Here is a 21830-nt window from a genome sequence, read left to right as displayed (position 1 = left end):
AAAAAAGGTGTCATTAACATGAACAAGCCGCTAAGGAATGGTTTTTAATCTATCTGGAGACTGTATTGTCTCCTTTGAGGATGTGATTTTCTTTTTCTTTAAATGGACATTCTCCCCCAACGCACTCAAAATTCTGCACACAATTTCAGGGGTGGGATGAGAAGACCCCTCATGACTGTGGACCCCAAGGCATAACCCAGGATTAAGGCAAACAGATTTATTAATTTGAAAAGGAATACCAGTAACTGAGGCAGAGATGTTCGTTCAAAAAAGAAAAATTGGAAATATTTTCTATTTTCTCAGATAATGAAGGTTAGACGTGGTGGTCAGGAGAGGGTGTTGGTCACGTTGAGCAAAGAAAACAAAACAAAACAAAAATAAGAACCGAGTTAGAGAAATCACGTTCTTTTAATCCAGGAGAAAACAAAGAGAGGAGTTAGAAATGCTAAAGGGGGGGGGGGTGGCTTAAGGATTAGAAGGAAGCGTAAACTATAAACTTTTTGAGATCAAAGGGTTCAAGAAGGAAACTTAATTTAAAAAAAAGGAAGCAATAAAGTAAAAAGTGAAGAGCGTCTAGAAACTCCTTTAAAAAAAAAAAAAAAGTCTTTGCATTTCCATTTCCTAGACACGTAAACAGTAACTTGGCAAGGAGGAACGGAGGAGGAGAGGCTGCGCGACTTCGCTCCCCAGCTCCAGCCTCCCCGCCGGCCCCGGGCAGCCAGGCCGGGGCGCTCCGCTGGGCTCCTCCCTGCGCCGCCGCCCGGGAGCCGCTCGCAGGGACCATCGCGCCCCCGCGCCCCCCGCCGCGGCCGACAGGAAGCAGGGGCTGCAGAGCGCGGGGCGCACAGGTGGGGATGGGCCCGGACCCCTCGGCGGCCCGCCCGAGACCTGCCCTCCGGCGCTCGCAACGAGGGGGCAGCGCAGCCCGCGAGGCCAGCCCTCCCCGAGCGCCGGCTGCCGCGGGACGCCGAGGGTCGGGCCCCAACGGCACAGCCCCGGGCCGGGGGTGCCTAGCGCAGGTCCGCCCCCGCCCCCCGCTTCCCCGCGGGCCGCTCCGCCCTCACCTGTCTGGGGGCACCCGGCAGCTCGCCCGTCGAGGCTTATCCCTGCGGCCGCTCAAGCCAGGCAAGAAGCGAGCGGAAACGCGCCCTGGGCCTTTCCCTTTGCCCCTCCCCCACGCACCTCGATCCGCGGGGGCGGGGAGCGACGGCCGCTGTCACAGCCTCTCGCCGACCAACCGCGAGGACACCCGGACCCGCCGCCTCCCGACCCGGCCCGCAGCCCCAGCGCCGAGAGCAGCGGAGCCGGAAGTGAGGAGGCCGGAAGTGGCGTTGTCCTGGGCCCCGGCCGGCCTCTCTCTCCCTCCGTCCGGCGCGGCCCGGCCACGTCTCGATGGTGCCAGCGCGCCTCCCTCGGGGCCGCCCCCGCCCGGAGCCGGCCCCGCCCCCCCGCTGCGGCCCTAGCAACCACATCCGGGGCTCCGCGGGCGCTGTTGCCCGGGTAATGGGCTGGCTGCGGCCGGATCGCCGAGGGGCGTGCGCCCGGCTCCTGATGCACCTGCGGGATCCGGGAGCTTGCGGAAGGGCGCGCGGGCCCGGGCTTGAGTGGTCGGAGGTCTCCCGGAGCCCTCAGCATCCCTTGCTTCTCACTCACGCACCCCAGCTTCACGCGTTAGGCGTCCCCCCAGCAGACGGTGAGCCGGTGGCGGGGGGGTGGAGGTGCACGTAGCTCGCCGCCACGCATATCGCAGGAGAGCCGAGCTGCTTCCTCAGCTGCCGGAGAGCAAGTGGAAAGTTTTTCCAGCCCCGTGGGGGGCGGGGGGAGGATGCGGGAATGCGGGGTGCGGGCGCCCGACCCTCGCCTCCCCAGTGCCTGGAGCGCCCCGCTGCGGCCACGTCTTGCAGCCCACCCTGCTCGGGAGGACCAGACCCCCGGCGCGGCTTCCCTGAGCTCTTGCTGCCTTTGTGGTCGCTCTGCGCCGCTGGATCCCCGACACTTCTCCTTCCTGCTCCTGTTTTCTTATTCTTGATTTGCTCAACCCCATTTCTTCTTAAGTAGATCGCTGCCCCGGGTACGGCAACCGCGGAACACTCCTTTCTCTCTGAGCCCTTTTGTAGTTTGCTAAGTTGAGCCCCGCACTGCGCTGTGGATCCCCGCCCGTCCCCGGCCCTGAGTGAGGGAAGGTGCGGCTGAGCCGGGGGGCTACACAGACCTGAAGCTCATTTGCACACAGAACCTACAGTCGCTGCATCCACGGACATCTCTCATCAAGGTCCTGGACTGCCCTTCCTTTGCCGGCCTTGCATGCTCACTTTTGCAGCCATTTCACTTGTAGAAGTGCGAAGGGTAACTGTGCATCCCGTGGGATTTACTCTTCTTTAGATCGTACCTCTCATCTGCTTTTGTCTTACAAGTGATGAGACATTTTTAATGGCCAAGCGCCCAAAGACAGAAGTCGGCCTTTACAAATTCTAGGGAGTTGGAGCACAATGAATCATGCATCCCTGGACACATATCTTCCCCCATGTCCGTGAACGGTAAACACCCGTGAGGACACAAACGTTTCAAAAGTAAATAACCATATTTATCTGCTGAGCTCTCCAAGTGTGAGCTCTCACACTTCCTCTGACAAAAACAGTACTGAAGTCTCAAAACATGAATCTGTGTATAGAGGACCCTCATCTTAAGGGGCTCTGTCCTTAACCAAAAGAGCAAATGTATGTGCCAGTTCACTTAAATTATAACTTCAGGACTGTAGTCTTCTGTGGACTTTTCTGTTCAAAGCCATCCTGTTAATCTTCTCAGTTATAAGAAAAGGATCCCAATCAGAATAATTACTGCTCTTCCTGTAGGGGAACAGAATGGAACTTAGTAGCCAAATACAAGTTATTCTTGGTTTCTGAAGCGTAGTTGGAAGGAGGTGCATGGCAGTGCTCAGTGGTGCTTAAAAGATCTGTACTTAACTGGTTGAGTTGGCTGGCACCTTTAGGATTCCTGCCAGGTGTCTCTTGAGTTTGGGGATGCTTAGCATTATTAGAGTCAGTCTGACTATTAAATTGTTAGACTCAGGTGTTTCTTACATTGGAAAGGTGGACACTTGCATTAATTATTTGTCCTTAGCTGGATGGTTTCCTTTGCAGCTGCTGATGTTTTTTGATAGAGATTCTGATGGATTCAGAACTGCTTGGAACTCGTGCTAATTTCTGTTTGCGGGAGGTGCTGTTTATCATGTTAGGCACTACAGTCTAGTGTGATTCTGGTACTGCACATGCTTAGTCCTCATGCCTGTGCAAGGGCTACACACAGGATTCGTCTTCCCATGATTTCTGCTGCTCCGAGGAAACTTAGAATGTAAAGTTCACTTGAAGAAAACACTGGCAGCTACTTCAGCTGGTGATGGAAGACAGTGAAACTCTATGTGATTTATTTTGGAAAAAGGAAGCAGTAGCTGGTATTTTTCTAATTTGGGGGAAATTTTTTATGCTGACAGAAAGACCTTCTTTAAAATCTAACCCTGCTTAGATGGAGACCTACCTACCTTTCTTCCCTCCCTCCTTCCTTCTTGCCTTCTCTCCTTTCTCCCCCCCCCCCCCCTCTCTTTTTTTCTTTGCCCTAGAGTTTGGGGAGTTCTGCCTGCCCATTCTCTTTAGGAAGAATAGAAGATTACTGCTTTTCTCTAAAAACTTGGCATCTGTGTTTGGAGAGGTAAGAAAAAAGGTAATAGTTGTCTGCCATGTATGGTTATGACATGGGGATTATCTACCAATTTACCTTTGTACTGCTATTAGTTATTATTCAGCTTTTGAAAAATCAGGTGCCATTTGTTCACTTGGCTTGTGGGAACTCTGATGCCTGTATTTCATATATTGACCAGGAAGGAAAGGGGCCCAAAGGTTAAAGAATATTATTTTATTCTCTTCTTAGTGAATTAAATGTACACGCAACCTTTTTTCTTTGCTTTAGATGTTGAATACTGTATGCTGCTTATAAATATGATTTCCTCAAGAGAAAGAAAAAGGTGCTACATTTACATCCTTTCTAGGGGAATTCTGGTAACGTCACAGTAGTTTTATCACTCTCCAACATCGGTTCCCTTTTCATGGAGACATATTTAGTTAATGATTGCACAGTCTAATTCTTTGGAAACAAATCCTTTGTTACAGGATACTGATAAGTGGAACATTTAAAGAAGCCCGTGAATAATAGTTTGAGTAGAACATAAGAGTAGAAATTGTTTTAACTACAAAGAGAAAAAAACTGAAGTTTTTTCCATTCCATTATCTAGAATTAACATTCAGCATTTTGTCAACGTCTTTTTTCTATGCATATATATTTTTCTACATTTATTTAAGAAATTGTTATTTAGAACCTGTTTGCTGGGCACTAAGCACTGTAGGAATAGCCATGAGCCTCTGCCCTCATGTAACTTTCAGTGTATATTGGTTTTGTTGGCATACAGTTTTGTATTTTGCTTTTTTCACTTAATATATTATGGAATTTTCTTCATATCATTAAATATTCTCCTTCAGTGGCTCAGTAGTATTTTAGCATATATATTTCTTAAATTATTTACTTAATCCTTTTTACACATTTAGGTTCTTTCCTGTTTTGCCTGTAATTATAAAACAACAATATAAGGAATATTGTATGGTAAAATTCTAAGGTGACTTCCAATGATTCTCACTGTGTAATTCCCTCCAATATGAACATGATAGGACATCATTCTCACATGTTATATTACATGTGCAAGGGATTTTGCAGATGTAGTCAATTGACTTTTAAATTAATCAAAGGGGAGATAACCTGGATGGGTCTAAACTGATTATGGGAGCCTTTTAAGAGCAGGGAGTTTTCTCCTGCTGGTTGCAACAGAGAAGGCAGAGAGATTCAAAGTGTGAGAAAGATTTGGAGGAAGGTTCTCTATTGCTGAAATGGAAAGGGCCACAGTCAAGGACCTGAAGGAGGCCTCGAGGAGCTGGGAGCAGTCTCTGCTGATGGCCAACAAAAAAACTCAGGGACATCAGTCCTACAACCACAGGAAGTTAAATTCTGCAAATAACCTGAATGAACTCACAAGCAGATTCTCCCCCAGAGCCTCCAGATAAGAGTCCCGTTTGACTAACATCTTGATTTCCGCCTTGTGAGATCCTAAGCAAAGGATCCAGTTGAGCTCACCTGGACTTCTGGCCTGCAGAACTGTGAAATAATAAATGGGTATTGTTTTAAGCTATTAAATGCAGCAATAGATAATGGATACATTTGTAAGCTAGATTATTTTTATATGTATAATTATTCTTTGGGCTAACATCCTAGGTATGGACTTCCTGGGTAAAAGTTGTGCACATTTTTAAGGTTTTTGTATAATATTACTAATTTGCCCTTCATAAGCTTTGTACTAATTTATTTACCTCCTCACAACCTATGTTATCACATTCTGGCAAAAACTAGATACTGTCATTCTGATAGGCAAAAACAAAAAACAAAAAGGTATCTCCTGTTTTGAAAAAAGATTTACATTTCTCTTGTTACCAGGAGAATTGACTATTATTTTCTTGGAGTTCAGTTGGTAAGTCTTTTTTAGTGACTTGCCTATTCTTTAGTTAGCTTGACTACTGATATAGAGAAAATAGCATCTAACACGTAGTACAGTATTTTTCTGCTGTAATATTTTCAAGGAGTGGAATGATTAATGAGCTTAATCGAGAGAATGGGTACTTTTGAGATATACTAGCTCCTGCCATTACTCCTTGCAAGAAATATCCCAGACATTATACTGTGGAGAGTGGAAAATGTTAGCTTCATTGATTAAGTGATATTGGTGCCTTGTTCTTTTCTAGGGAAAAAGTCTGGCTTGTCTGGATTGACATTAGACATGTGGTTATTTCAGGAATAAAGATGTATTGTATATTACCATGGAAAATTGTAGATTTCACTACTGTTTTAGAAGGAAATATATACTGTTAACTCTCAGAAAACAACTAATATCTTCTTAAATAAACATATTATTTTCAGTTTGATCAAGATAATCACCAATCTCTGTGTATATTATATTGCTTTATTTGGGAGGGAGTATGGGAGGAAATTCAAGTGACTTTTTCTGTAATCCTTTTTATTTGAGATGAGGTTTATTTCTGACAACTGAAAAAATTTTTTCAAATTAGAATTATTTTAATAGATTAAGAAAAAAAGTACTAAAATACCCACGTGGTTCTGCTATGTTATTTGCCTGAAAGTAAGGGGCCGAGTGAGGGATCCCAGTGCAGCTCAGTGGGCCCAAAGGTGGGAGACTACGGAGTGCTCCCCCTCCCAACGCCCCCTGACTTCTATCCCTCTTGCTATTCCCAGCCCCCAGTTCCTGCAGTGGGAAACCGCAGTGGTGCTGCTTCGGTACTGGGGAGTAGAAGGCACCTGAAGGTTGGGTGACTGAGGATATGTGACCTTTAAACATAAAACACTGCAGAGTCGGGCAGTAGGTTGTGAGTGTCCCAGGCAGCTGCCAGGCCTGCTCCTCTATAGCACAGGCGGGTATGGGATGGCTGTTCCTCCAGCAGGGAAAGAACAGAAGACAGAGGAAAAGTTAGGAGAGTCCCTTTTTCTCTTGGGGCGTAGTTTTGTGTGATTTTTGTCTTAAAAAATTGGTTCTTTCTACCACAATTTCTGAAGGTTTGTATCTCCCCATAAGAGCAAGATATTTAAAAATGCTTATTTTGAAGTAATACTAGATTTATAGGAAATTGCAGAAAAATGTGCAGGGAGGTCCCATATATAAGCAAGGGTTTTTTTGGGTTTTTTTGCTTGTTTGTTTTTTAATTGAACGGTCAAAGCTTACTTACTTAGAAAGGTCAGCCCACCTTAACAGTGGGATAGAGTTGCTATTCATGTTCGCAGAATTCATAAAGGCCTATTCTTCTGCTCTTCCATGGAAGCTTGATAGTGCTTTTTTGTTTTGGTTAGGTTCAGATAGGCATTGAAAATGCCACCTTGGTTTGGTTTGGTGCTGGGGACATAGAGTGCATATTATCAGAGGAGGCCACAGCAGTGTGATTCAAAGACACTGTAATATAGTGAAAAGAATGGTAGGCTTTACATTAGTAAGCCTGGATACTGGACTGCATTCAACTGCATTATAACTATATAAGTTTTGAAATTCAGTTTTATCTTCTTCTTGAGTTGTTTGGAATACAGGAAGTGAAGGTGTTTGGAAACTAAAGCCCTGGGCTATCATAATTATTATTAAGACTTTTTTTCAGTAACACAACAAAAAAGCCTCCTTTACTGGTTGTAATTCCTATGATAAAAATTACTTCTTTTAGACAAAAAAGGCAGAGGAATTTTGACAAAAAGTCTTGTCAAAAAATTTTGTGCAAAAAATGCATATGACATCTTGAAACCTGGGAGGACAGAGAGAAAAATTAGAGGGATATCGTGCCCACACTATTTCACACAGTAATAACACCTGCTCATCAAATTAGCTTTTTACTTTGGCCTGCAGTAGGCCCCAAGCCTGTAGATTTTGGTAGGATGAGTGCCACGTGGGAAGGTAGGTGCAAGCCCATCTAGGGCTTTACACTCATTTGAATCTTCTTGAATGTACAATAACCCTGTGAGAAGCTGAAGCTTCAAATGGTTAAGTAAACTACCCAGGATCACATAAGTTGTAAACAGCAGAATCACTTGTCAACTCAGGTGTGTCTGTTACCAAAGCCCATATCCTTGCACTGTAATAAGCCCTTCACCTTACAGATAAGGAAGTGGAGGTCCTGAGACCGTAAGACCCATGGTCACTTTCCTTCTTAGTCTTAGTCTAGGTCTATTACTGCATTATTATATCCTCTTAATAATTTGCTCATTCCTATGCATTTTGTCAATTATTTCTGGCCTCTGTGCATTTGGCTAATGTGTCAAGTTGATAAAAAGTTACTAGGTTTGTAAGCATTTAGATAAAATAAGATTTAGATTTTTAAAATTTGTAATGGAATCACTTAATTTGATTTTTAGTGAAGCATTTTCTATCAGACTCCGACGAAGGGGACACTGTTTCCCATGTGCTATTAAAAGTTAAACCTTGTGACTACTGTCTGACTGTGTTTTTCTTTTAGAGAAGTCAGAGGGGGCAGTCTGTGACTTCATGTGAGAAATAGCCACCAAAGGTCTATCCAGCATCAATTTTAGTTCTTTAATTTTGGTAAGCGCCTGTTTTTAAAACAGATTAAATTTGCCTGAATTATTTCAGAAGTATATATTACAAAGCATTCAAAGCAAGTGAGAATTCAAATGCACAGAGCAGAGCTAGAGGGCTTTTTACAGAGGCCCTTTAGGAGGTAAGCATTTCTCCTAGGAGCTTTGGTTATTATATTTTCAGAAACATGTTCTCATTCTTTTCATTATTATTAAAAGCATAACTAATTAGTAGAAATATTCTTTTTGATATTCAATTGACACATCATTGCTAAAGTAGCTTTCTTTCTTTTTTTTTTTTTTCTCTTTTCAAGAAGCAAAAGATACACCATCAAGTCCTAGAAGGATTATACCACTTTCTTTTCCGCCCTGAAGAGACTTGGAAATTAACGGGTAACATTTTGCATGAAAATTGCTGAACGCTTTTCCTTCTTATCTCGGCGGCCTTCTGCGGAGAATTAATAGGAGGTTGAATGCGCGCATGGATAAAATGGATCATCTTAAAGGATTGAAGTTCCAAAAATATATCAGCAGGACTGGACAGGTTTGACATAATGAGATTTCTATTTTAGCTTGACTTCTGGAACACTGAATAAACTATAAACTGAGCTGCGCACGTCCTGGGAAGGAAGTTTCTCTTCTACGATATTCTAGCTGCGTATAACTGCGTACAACATTTTTCTTATTCAGACCCTTTGAAAAAAGATATTTACTTATCAATTTCCCGAAAAATAGGACTAATAGACACTTACCAACTTTTAATATATGAAGCAGGACAGAAAGCTACAATTTGTATCATTTTGGAAAAGAAATCTAAAGAAACAGCCACCAGAAAGACAAGCAATCTCTACGTAAGCACTGGTGGAGATGGCAGAGGCTTCTGAGGATGCCTCAGCTCTGCCTATGACAGTGAAGAAAAAGAAAAGTTTATCCATTGAAGAAAAGATCGACATCATAAATGCAGTAGAAAGTGGCAAGAAAAAGGCAGAAATTGCAGCTGAATATGGAATAAAGAAAAATTCCTTGTCTTCTATTATGAAGAATAAAGACAAAGTTCTAGAAGCCTTTGAATCTCTGAGATTTGATCCGAAGAGAAAAAGACTGAGAACTGCTTTTTACACAGATCTAGAAGAGGCATTAATGAGGTGGTATCGAATTGCTCAGTGTCTAAATGTACCAGTTAATGGTCCAATGTTGCGTCTCAAAGCTAATGATTTTGCCCAGAAACTGGGACATAATGACTTTAAGTGCAGCAATGGTTGGCTGGATCGCTTTAAATCCAGGTATGGCTTAGTATTCAGAGCTCAACCTGTAGAAGCTACAGCTGTGTCAGTAGACCCTTCTGCCGTCTGGCACCAAAATGTACTTCCTTATTATTTAAATGATTATCACCCTAAAAATGTTTTTAATATAAAAGAGACTGGGCTGCTTTATCGAATGTTACCTACAAATACATTTGCATTTAAAGGAGAAACATGCTCCATCGGACAGTTATGCAAAGACAGAATAACTCTGGTGGTTGGGACAAACATGGATGGCTCAGAGAAACTTCCTTTGCTTGTCATTGGAAAAAACAAAACTCCACATTGTTTCAAAGGTATTAAATCATTGCCTGTGTGCTATGAAGCTAACAGAATGGCGTGGATGACCTCAGATGTATTTGAACGATGGATGCGGAAGCTTGATGAGAAGTTTCAAGCCCAGCAACGAAAAGTGGTGATTTTTGTTGATTCTTTTCCTTCACATCCAGAGGTAAAGAACCTAAAGTCCATTGAGTTAGCGTTCTTTCCATCATGTTTATCTTCCAAATTTATAGCTATGAAACAAGGTGTTATTAAAAGCCTTAAAATCAAATACCGACATTGCCTTATCAAGAAATTCTTAAGCTCTGTTGAAGGCAGCAAAGAATTTACATTTTCCCTACTAGATGCAGTTGATACTTTGCACCTTTGTTGGAGGGCTGTAACCTCAGAGACTATTGTCAAGAGCTATGAAGAGGCAGGATTCAAATCTCAAAAGGAAGAAAGTGACAGGACAAATGCAGAGACAGACACTAGTCTTGATTTGGTTGCCCATGCTCAGGCAGCAGGCGTGGAATTTCCTGAAGGCTTATCTATAGAAGAGTATGCTGCCCTCGATGATGATTTGGAAACTTGTGAAGCTGCACCAAAAGGTGATTCAGAATGGCCCGAAGAAAATAAATCTGAGGAAACCGGATTTTATACTTCTGATGAAGAGGATGATGGTGGATCTCTAGGCACTGAACTCCCATTACCATCAAAAACGGAGGCAATAACTGCTTTGGAAACTCTTAAAAATTTTCTTAGAAGTCAAGATATGAGTGATGAGCTTCATAACTCTTTAGCAGACCTTGAAATTTTTATTAACTCATCATCTAAGTAATTATTTGTGGTACAACAAATGAAGAGTAATAGCTTTTCTTAATGTATTTTATTATATAAGGTATATAAAAGGGAAAATACCACTTAAACATAAAAATTAAAAAAAAAAAAACCCAACCTTTGGTTTAATTGCATATGTCTTTGACCTGAATAGCGAAGTTCCCTAGGTAAATTAAATAATGAGTAAGTAAAAAATAATAATAATAATAATGAGTAAGTAAATGAAAAATATGAATTTTAATATAGCAAGATTTGGGGGAGTAGAAAATATATTTTGGAGGCCTTGTACTTGAAATATGTGATATAAATGTCAAAAATCAAAAACACTCCAGCTATTTGATTATACAGGTTGAATTGGTGATTGCTATTTACTTTTTTTTTTAAGGCAGATCATGTTCTAGAATATTTTAATTCATCTACCTCGTATCAGAAATGAAATATCTATTCCTTAGATATTTATTTTTATAAAAGGCATATATTCTAGCCTTGTAGCAAGTGTTAATTTTAAATTATTTTTCTTGTAACTAGCTTATCTTGCTAAGAAGAAATTATGAAAAAGTACTGAAAATAAAGTGTGACCCAATTCTACACGAAAGTGATTAAAAATATATGTCTCACTACTTTCCAGTTATTTCTGTAGAAAGTCATTTGAAAGAGTATGACCTTATCAGATACTTTTTGTCATCTACAACTGGAAGATGATATGGATTCTTCCTAAATATTTGTATGTATATATGTGTTTAATAGAAAAATACATTACTTAAACATTTGTGAACTCATAATTTCTATTTTAATAAGACAACTCTTGAAAAGCTATATGAAGATATATATGCAGTTATGAGAAAAAGTGTCTTATGTGGTTCTTAGATAGTTTTCTAATTTTAAAGTTGAAACTTTTAATCTATCATTATTTTCCTGGTTTTACTGAATTTTCAGGAAAAGCTGAGTGTCTTTTCAGTATATTTTGATATATTTAATCATTTTTTTTCTTTTAAATTCAATGGCTAACATATTGAATTAAATTTGTTCAAAGAAGTTTTGTCTACAGACTATTAAAATATTGTATGAAATTATTTACTCTCCATAAAATAGTTTTTAAAAGTATAAAAATATAATCTGTCTGACTTTTCTGTTGTCAAATTTTAAATGCCATACTTATTTAACATACATAGTTTAGGGTACCTTTTGAAAAAGTGTAAAATGTTATACAGATTATTTTTATTTTAGGGATCATTATTAGTCTGCCAACAAAAGACCTATTTGGAAGGAAATATTTATAGAAAGTATTTTTATTGTCCATTATTGATTTACTCTGCTTTTGAGAGTTAGTAATAGCAAGCTTTAAAAATATATTCAAATTAAGAAAACTTCTTGTAGAGCAAAATATAGATTACTTAAACTTAATTGAAATCATTTTAATTAATGATTTGATTTAAAATTTCAGCATAGATTGGAACTGTGAACCTAAATCATGGACCTTAATCTCTCTTAAGAGCCCTCGCTATAACTATAACACCTGGCATATATTGAGTTTTGTTCAATAATTATTTTCTCTTTGTTTCTCTATACCATTTTGATACCAAATTTTTATTTAATCATTCCAGTATTCTATGACATAAGAATTATTACCTCCATTTTTATAGATGAGGAAATTGAAATCTAAAAAATATAATTTGGTTAAAATCTCAGAAACAAAACCAAAATGCAGTAGTTCCCTATCACTTATCCTATGTTCCTCTAACTCTGTACCACAATGCTGCTTTTCTATACTCCATAAAAGAAATTCTGTTGTTGTTTCCCTTGAGTTTAGGGCCCGAAGGATGAAATATTTCAAAGAATTTGCTGAATCTGTGTTGATAGCTCTGTTCACAAGATGTCTCCTGAGAACACTGTTACTAATGCAACACTCACACTTTCTGGGTTGGTAATTCTGTACAACTCTTAACACAGAGGTTCCAGTGCAGTTCTAAGGCAAATACTTGAAACAACTATAATATGCCCGAAGTGCTGAAAGTACCTACTATTCTTTTTCTTCTATGACATGATTCATTTTTTATTTCTGGGGCATAATAAATCTAAAAGTGATAAAATTAGGCAAGGCTCCTATAGAGAATAAGAAAAAGATGCCTGCTTATTTAAATTCAGAGATAAACTTTAAGTTGTTAATGTTGTATATACTATTCTGTGTAATTTACAAGCTATATAAATTTAAACAATTTTCAAAACAAAATTTCTTTAAATTCACTTTTCCTAGAACAGACAGTCATGGCATACCTCACTCCTGATTTATCATCTCCATACACAGTTAATGCAAAGTTCAGACTAAATGTCACTTGTCTTTTCGGAAAAGAACTTCACTTAATTCACCTGCTTTTCAGTTAGGTGTGTTATTTTCATTCTTTATAAATTTCTACTGTTGCAACAATGTTTCCCCTTCAGTCTACTTCACCAAATAACAAATACTTCTATTGACTTTGGGACATTGTTTCACTTCACTAGTGAATGGTTTGGTTCAAGATAAAGTAGGACAATGAGTAAACCAAGGCCTGTGGGTCTTATGTTGCCTGCCTGGCTTCTCATTTGGACCTAAGGTCAAATGTAAAACCTCCCATTTACTGTATACAAAGCAGAAGAATTGAGAGGCAAAGAATAGGGGAGGGAGAGTTGAAGGAGAGCTTCCCTAGTAAACACCTCAGATGTCAGGAGAAGCCCTTTTCAATCATTAGCTCAGTAAGGACTCAGTAGAGACTGGCAGAGAGAGATTTGGCTCTTAAAGGAGGTAGTACCCCGCATCTGCCAACAGGTTCAGAGTCCAATGGTGGGCTGGATCTTTGGGGGGAACATAGAGCTACCTAGCTAGGTGCAGTGTGGCATAAGGCAGCCAAGAAGCTATACTAATTGCTGAGAATTCCTACTACTAGAGGAGAGAGAGGCCTAGATTGAGGGACCATAGCTGGCATAGAATAAATTCTCAGAAAAAAAAAAATCATTCAATGGAATAAATTTAATCTAGCCCTAGTTCTATGCTACCTTGCAAAAGATATTTCATTTGTCTAAATATCAGTTTGTACTACCCATAAAATAAGACTGACACTTCATTTGAGTTTATCTTGAGGATGAAAGAAAATTTCTCATGCAAAAGCATTTAGCAAGCTCTAAAGTGTTCCTTGCCTATAAAGAATGACTAGAAAGGCACCTCCATGCTACTACTTCCAGATATGCCCAGGTAATAGCCTGGTGATCACTAAACATCAATGACAATTTCCTCATTGGCATTCTTCTATACGATAAAATAGAGAAGTCAACATTTCTAGAAATATGCAATTTATCTGTAGAACTAAAATATTTTCACTTTGAAGGAATAAAAAAGTGACTTAGAAACCTTCAGTTTTCCTTGTGCAGAGCTTCTGCAAAATATTGCAGATAGTCATCTGCTCACCATATACTCACATGACCTGTCTCTGCCATTGCAGGGAGTTGGGGGCAGAGGAGGAGGAGATTTCTTCCATCTCTTCTTATAAAAGCACTGATCCCATCATGGGGAGCCCATCTTCATGATTTCATCTAACCCTAATAACCTCCCCCACTCCATCTCCAAGCATCATCACAGTTAGGGCTTCCACATATGAATTTGGAGGGTGACAAACATTCAACCCATAATAACCACTTAGTGCTAATAAAGATATGGGGCACGTGGGTGGCTCAGTCAGTTAAGTGTCTGACTCTTGGTTTTGTCTCAGGTCATGATCTCAGTGTCATGAGATCAAGCCCCACATCCAGCATCATGTGCAGTGTGGAGTCTGCCTGAGATTCTCTCTCCCTCTGCCTTTCTCCTTGCTCATTCTCTCTTTCTCTCTCTCTGTCTCAAGAAAATTCACATATTATCAATCTGTGATGTGCTGTATCAATCGGTCTTCAACTTGCTATAAACTAAAAGAGTACATGTATTTCAGAACTTGTTAATCAGCTATAGCTATTAGCAAGGTCCTGAAAGTTTATAAAACCTTAAGAAGACATGACAACATTTTTCATGGCCTTGAATAAATGGAAAAACTCAATATTGAAATGTAAATTCATTTCTTCCAAGTTAACCCCAGTCAAAATCCCAATGCAGATTTGTCAAAAATTTTGTAAAATAATTCGGATTTTTGGGCAGCCCTGGTGACCCAGTGGTTTAGTGCCTCCTTCAGCCCAGGGCCTGATCCTGGAGACCTGGGATTGAGTCCCATGTCAGGCTCCCTGCATGGAGACTGCTTCTCCCTCTGCCTGTGTCTCTGTGTCTCTTTCTCTTTCTCTCTCTCTCTGTCTCTGTGTCTATCATGAATAAATAAAATCTTTAAAAAACAAACAAAAAAAATGATTCAGACTTTTGTAAGAATAAATATGTATCAGTATATCAGAAAATTTTGAAAAAACATAGGGAATATTTTATCTATACCAGAATTTTAAACAATATTGTGTGGGCAAGAGAATAGGTCAATCAAAAGTATAATACATAATATCTAGAAAAAGAATTTGCGTATGATAGGAATGTCTTTTATTTTATTTTTTTTAAAGATAGATTTATTTATTTATTTATTTATGATAGACATAGAGAGAGAGAGAGGCAGAGACACAGGAGGAGGGAGAAGTAGGCTCCATGCCGGGAGCCCGGTGCGGGACTCGCGCCCTGGGCCAAAGGCAGGTGCTAAACCGCTGAGCCACCCAGGGATCCCCAGGAATGTCTTTTAATCAGTGATGAAATAGATGGATTATTTAATAACTGATATTAGGGCAAATGGCTAACAATATAGGATTAAAAATATCATACATCAAAATGAATCCTAAAAGAATTAAACTAAAAGAAATGAAAGAAGGAAAGAAAGAAAAAATGAAGAAAGGAAAGAAGGGAGGAAAGGAAAATATTAAATTAAACTTAAAAAAAAATTTATTTATTCAGAGAGAGAGAGAGAGGTAGAGACATAGGCAGAGGGAGAAGCAGGCTCCACGCAGGAAGCCTGACGCGGGGCTCGACCCCGGTCCCCAGGATCACACCCCAGGATGCAGACAGTGCTAAACTGCTGTGCCACCAGGGCTGCCCAAATTAAAAATCTTTTAAAAGGTATGACACTCAAGAATAGTATAAAAATACTAATAAAGTATGGAAATAGGGATGCCTGGGTGGCTCAGTGGTTGAGCGCCTCCCTTTTGGCCCAGGGCGTGATCCTGGAGTCTCAAGATCGAGTCCCACATCAGCAGCCTGCTTCTCTCTCTGCCTGTGTCTCTGCACCTCTCTGTGTCTCTCATGAATGAATAAATAAAATCTTAAAAAAAAAAAGTAGGAAAATATGTCAACATTACTAGGAATCAAAGAAATGCAAGCAAAAAAACGGGACATCTTTTGGGGGAGCTATCACAAGACAAGATTATAAAGAATTATAATACTAAATATAGGCAAGAGCTTAGAGAAATGGCTGCACTGGTGTGGGAAACATAAATTGGTACATTTAGTTATTATAGTTGGTGTGTATTAAATATTTATTAATTTCTAGACTTCAAAGTACTTAGCCTGTGTTGGTTAAACTCAGAATAACTCTAGCTATATCATCCCCATTTCAATGCTAAGAAAATTTAAGTATAGCTATAGCTAATAAATAACAAAACTAGGATTCAAACCCAAAAAAATTTGACTTAAAAATATGTTGTACATGATATAAATTTATCCTAACACAATAAAAATACTAAGGATGTTTGTTGCAGTGTATACAAGCCCGTTGTCCCTTATCCAAAACCCAGGGAACATAAATGTTTTAGAATTGAGAATTTATCAGATTTGAAAGAGATGATATATACAAACATATACTTTATGTAATATAACACCCTTGGGAGATACTAGGGTAGCATCCCACTGTCAAACATTAATAATTTTGCAGTGAAACATATTCGTATGAAGTCAGGTATATAAAGATTATAAATAGCTTAATAGCTTCATAGTTTTTATTGCCAAATGAGTTTATATCAGGTCAGCTTTTGTCATCAAATGAATTACAAAAAGGTTTTCAGAATAACTCTTCATGTTTCAAAATGCAGATAAAAGATTTGGTCCTATAGTAGCTTAAAACAAAAACAAAAGACTAAAAACTATTTGAGGGGTGCCTGGATGGCTTAGTCCATTGAGCAACCAACTCTTGATTTCTTTTTTTTTCAACTCTTGATTTCAACTCAGGTCATGATTGCAGGGTTGTGAGATCAAGCCCTGTGTAGGGCTTTGTGCTCAGAGGGGAGTCTGCTTGAGATTCTCTCTCCCTCTCCTTCTGCCCCTCCTCACCATCCCCTCAAATAAATAAATCTTTTTTAAAAAGGCTGAAAACTATTTGTTTTTTAGTAGGAAACTGGTTAAACAAACATGTAATATTAACTATAATGTCAAGGTCCAAACTTTTTTTAACTTCTTTTACTTGCATGTATATGCAAATTTGCTTGCCTGAACTGGATTTTTTTCTAAATTTGACTTGCAAATAAATTCTGTAATGAAAATCTCCTATTCCTCTGATTCTCCTTGTTGAACATCTTACCGTCACTGCCAGGCTAGAAATTTTTTTGCCAAGTGAAACAGGATCTATAGCATAGTATTGAATTGGTGAAAAACTAGATTTACTGGTTTAATGTACTATAGATTACATGTTCATCTCCATGCATTAGCCCAATTTGAGTTCAAAGAAGTCAGCTTCCTTGTTCAGAGAACTCTTAGCCAATATGTTGGGGAAAAATTGAAAGGACAAGAGCCCCACTTCATTCCATTTTTACTTATTTTTTCTTAGTTATCAAACCCAATAAAATCATGTTTTGTTTTGTTTTTAAGGTGGGGCTGTTGTATAATCCCTTTACGTGTATCTCCCCAACAGTACCTATTAAATACAAACAGGCTATTGATACATAAATATTTGCTCAATTGAAGAACTAAATGCAAAGTTACAGATAGTCTTGTTTCCTGTATTTGTTAACAAAGATTGGGTTTTTGTTTTGTTTGTTTTGTTTCTCCCTAACTTCCTCTTTGTATGCCACTGAACTCTCTTTGTTAATGCAAAGTCACTGCCTGTGTTATTGGCTGATACCAAGCCTTGTTTTCTACGTTGCAAAATAGGTAACTCAGCATAGAGATAAGAGTCACTTTCATGTCACTACCTGCCTAGTTGAGGAACCATTCTCCCAAAAAGCTCTAGAATGGTGATGTTTCTTAACTCTTGCAGAGATGATTGCCTCACTTGTACACTCAAAAGTGAGTAAGAGAATTTCGTATTATTCATGTAATGAACAGTTAATTACTAAATTCAATTAAACCAACAAATTAGTTACTGAAAAAGAAAACGAAATAAAGGAAATAATGACAAGACTCAGACTTATGCAATGGCTTATGCTTACGTTAATTTCTTACATAATTGTAAAGTCAGCCAACAATAAACTTAGGGAAAAACCTCATGTATGATATCACAAGAGTGTTAATCATTAATTTGACATCCTCTAAAACTTTTTTTTTTTTTAAGATTTTATTTATTCATGAGAGACACAGAGAGAAGGCAGAGACATGGGCAGAGGGAGAAGCAGGGTCCCTGCAAGGAGCCGGATGTGGGACTCAATCCCAGAACTCCGGGGATCAGGCCCTGGCCGAAGGCAGATGCTCAACTGCTGAGCCACTCAGGCGTCCCCATACTCTAAATTTTTTTAAAAGTACAGAAAAGTACATATACTACAAATATCTACCAATTTACATAATTAACATTATCATGTTTACTTCAGATTACCATATACATGCTTTACTTTCTTAATTTATTCCTAAGTATTTTATACTTTAGTTGCTACTGCAAATAGAATATTTTCCTTTCAATTTTCTGATTACTACTAAAAAAAGTGAATGATTTTTGACTGGTTTATATGTAGTTATACTACCAAAGTTTCTTATAAATTCAAGTCTGTTTTCCAGTCAGATCTTTTCATTATCATTTATGAATAGAAATCACTTAATTTTTCTTTCTTTATACTAATTTTATTTTTCTTGTTCCTTCCTGAAAGCCATGAAATATTCTTGTATTTTCTTCTACTAGCTTACAAGTTTTGTTTTCATGTTTAAATTCATTTTGTGTGTGGTAGAGGCAAGGATCTAATCATATTTTTTCCTAAAGGGAAAGCCCTCTTATGTATTGACTAGTTTACCTTTTTGTAATACCTTTGCTATTCATCACAACTTCTTGCACCTGCATCAAGAGATAATTCTGGGGAAGAGTTTAAATCTTATGATGTCTGAATCAATTCTAAGAAATGAAGTCTTAAACCAAAAGACAGTTATACTTACATGGAAAGATGAAATCTGTTGTTTTTTTGCTGCTGAATGGAAATGGGGACTTGTGGAAAACTAAGAGTTTTTGTTGTTTCTTGTTTATTTTTAATGAGAGAGAGATTAGGCACACTTGCCCCCTGGGAACAGGGAGTGGGGGAATGAGAGAGGAAGAGGGAGATAGAGAATACCAAGCAAGCTTCATGTTTAGTGATGAGTCCTACCTGGGGCTCCATCTCATGACCCTGAGATCATGACCTGAGCCGAAATCAAGAGTTGATCACTCAACCCACCAACCCACCCAGGCACACTGAAGCTTTTCATTTATTTATTTATTTATTATTTATTTATTTATTTATTAAGATTTTACTTATTTATGTGAAAGAGAGAGAGAAAGCGCGAGCAGGACAAGAAGCAGAGGGAGAGGGACTCTATACTGAGTGTAGAGACTGACATGGGGCTCATCCCACGACCCTGACATCGTGGTCTGAGCCAAAATCAAGAATTGGACACTCAACCGAGTCACCAGGTGTCCATCAAAGCTTTTTTTTTTTTTTTTAAGATTTTATTTGACAGAGAGAGAGGGAGAGAGAGAGTATATGAGAGCAAGTATAACCAGGGAGAGTGGCAGGCAGAGGGGGAGGAAGATGCAGCCTCCCTGCTGAGTAGAATGCCCAATGCAGGGCTTGATCCCAGGACCCCAGATCATGACCTGAGCCAAAGGCAGATGCTTAACTGACTGAGCCACCCAGGTGCCCCTCAAAGCTTATATTTTTGAAAATTTATTTTTGCATTCCTGAGCTGTAGGGTATACAATTTAAATCTACTACAAGGCTAACAATCTTTTATATCATCTACTTATACTTAGGCTGTAGAACTTCAACTCTGAGACTTTTTCTTCCAAATCTGATCATTGTCGTGTCACGTTCATTCTGTTAGAGAAATCATACAAAATCCTAGGAAATCCAGGTTAATTTTACCTAATTAATATAGTTGCTCTAGGAGTTTTCCAAATAAAATTGATTCAATCCTAGTGACTCTAAAGATACTCTAGTAAGGGATAAATGACTGTTTATCCCACAAGAACCTATCACAGTCCTTAGGCTAGGCACTGAAGATTTAATGGTGAGACTGAAAAAAAATCCCTGCCATTATGGAATCAGTGGTGGAGGCAGACATTATTAAATAATGATACAGGGATGCCTGGGTGGCTCAGCAGTTGAGAGTCTGCCTTTGGCTCAGGGTGTGATCCCAGATCCTGGGATCCAGTCCCACATCAGGCTCCCTGCGTGGAGCCTGCTTCTCCCTCTGCCTGTGTCTCTGCCTCTCTCTCTGTGTCTCTCATGAATAAATAAATAAAATATTAAAAAAATAATGATACAAACATAAAATTGCAAATGCAATAAATACTCTGAAGGAGCAGTACCTGTTTGTCTAAAATCATATAACATGGGAATTCGATGTAGTCTTAAGGTCAGGGAAGAGTCACTGAAGAAGTGTCAGGAGCTGAGACCCAAATTTGAATGTTATGTAGGAGTTCACTAGGCAAAGAAGAGGAGAGGAGAAGACCATTCTGGACAAAGGCTCTTAAAGAGAAGGAGTCCAAATGGGTTAAGGAATTGAAAGAATCTAGAGTGAAGAAAATTGTGGTGAGGTAGGTAGAGACCAAGGACTTGCAGGGACTGGCCTATAGCCGGGGCTGGGTAAGCATTTATAGAAAAAATGTAGAAGGAAAAGACGTCTTCCATCTTGGTCTTCCAAAGCCTAGGCCAAAGCAGAGTAGTGAGACTTGGAACATACTCAAAATGTTAGCAAGAAAATGGAATTTGAAGGAAGTGGAGTCTCAAGATAAAAAGCAGTCCCTGCCACAGGGAGAAAAGAGATAAAAGCCTGAGAGCAGAGACATCAACAAGATAATGAGGAAGGTGACAGCCAAGATCACTGGGAGGGACATTCTTTGAAGGTCAAGAACAATGAGAGCTGAGTTGGCTTTGCAGACCGTGCAGATCCCACTGGAATGAGCACCAGAATGGGCAATGTCCATTGCCTGGGCCTAGGGCTTATGTTTGCTGTCCTCCTTTCTCACACCTGCTCAGGGAGGTCTTCCTTCCTCTGACAGCAGTGGCCAATACTTTGCTTGGTGATCACCTTGCAGGGATGATGCCAGTCTTAGTCCCTCTAGAGATGGTGAAATACTGACGCCGTTTCCTTTGTGCTAATAATATAAATTACAACTGAGAAGTAAAGAATAAATATATGCAACAAAGAGGTGAGGTCATACTATATATATATCTTTACAAAAACAATTGATTTCAAGAGTCTCTCGTGACTCTTTCCCTTTCTGCCACTTGTCTATAGATACGTATAACTATAATGCATACTAAGGAAGCACAGTTAGAATAATAGCCAGGGTTTCCCTAACTCTCTGTCTTGAGGTGTGATTTTTCATGGGACAGCTTGAGTTATATTTGGGCCAATGCTCTCAGACAGCTTCACGGGCGATTAACATCTCACTTAGAATAACACATCTTCAGCACTATTAAAAGAAAAATAAGTAATAAGTAATCCACCTAAAAGCTGTATATTTTAAGGTTCAACCCTCAAAAGGGGGATTTAAAAACAAAGAGAAAAAAAATGACAAAAGACAAAATAAATGTTTATTTTTAAAAAATGATTCTCTAATAAATGATTTGCCCCTCCTTTTTTTTTTTTCTTGTCTAGTGTAGTACCAAGATATGCTATTCTATACAACAGATGGTTCAGGAGTCAAGAAGGAAGAGTAAAAAGTATGTTTTAGCATAGGTAAGTCATCACAGGCAAGGTTCTTTCCTCTAATTTTTTATTTGGGCATATTTTCTTTGGCATTTTAATCCTATTCTTCAGCTATCCTTAGCATAAAAGATAGAGAAAATATTTTTAGAATGATTTGCTGACCTCTC

At 39.3% G+C, this 21830-nt stretch overlaps 2 protein-coding genes across 19 annotated transcripts in view; one reads left to right on the top strand and one right to left on the bottom strand.

Moving 5' to 3' along the window:
• ARFIP1 (ADP ribosylation factor interacting protein 1) overlaps positions 1–1324 on the bottom strand; it is a 131516-nt gene extending 130192 nt beyond the window's left edge. For 2 of the 13 annotated variants that reach the window (XM_049094239.1, XM_049094243.1), the window contains exon 1: positions 1183–1313. The gene's annotated coding sequence lies outside the window, so the exon portion shown is untranslated. Of the gene's footprint in view, positions 1–1064 lie in introns of all 13 variants that reach the window. The other 11 variants (XM_049094238.1, XM_049094241.1, XM_049094245.1 and 8 more) reach the window with 10 other exon arrangements.
• A 35-nt stretch (positions 1325–1359) lies between these two features.
• The window catches only part of TIGD4 (tigger transposable element derived 4), a 49646-nt gene continuing 29175 nt past the window's right edge, over positions 1360–21830 (top strand). The window contains exons 1-4 of one of the 6 annotated variants that reach the window (XR_003133334.3): positions 1453–1693; positions 8493–10641; positions 12835–12962; positions 21613–21693. Coding sequence is in view for 3 of the 6 variants with exons in the window: in XM_025439355.3 (XP_025295140.1) it covers positions 9046–10581 (1536 nt within the window). In the remaining 3 variants the exon portion in view is untranslated. The other 5 variants (XM_025439356.3, XM_049094236.1, XR_003133336.3 and 2 more) reach the window with 5 other exon arrangements.

Source organism: Canis lupus, chromosome 15 (genome assembly GCF_003254725.2).
Source record: "Canis lupus dingo isolate Sandy chromosome 15, ASM325472v2, whole genome shotgun sequence".
NCBI classification, from domain to species: Eukaryota; Metazoa; Chordata; class Mammalia; order Carnivora; family Canidae; genus Canis; species Canis lupus.
Note: the sequence above shows the minus strand (reverse complement) of the source record. Positions and strands in the feature narration are given on the sequence as shown.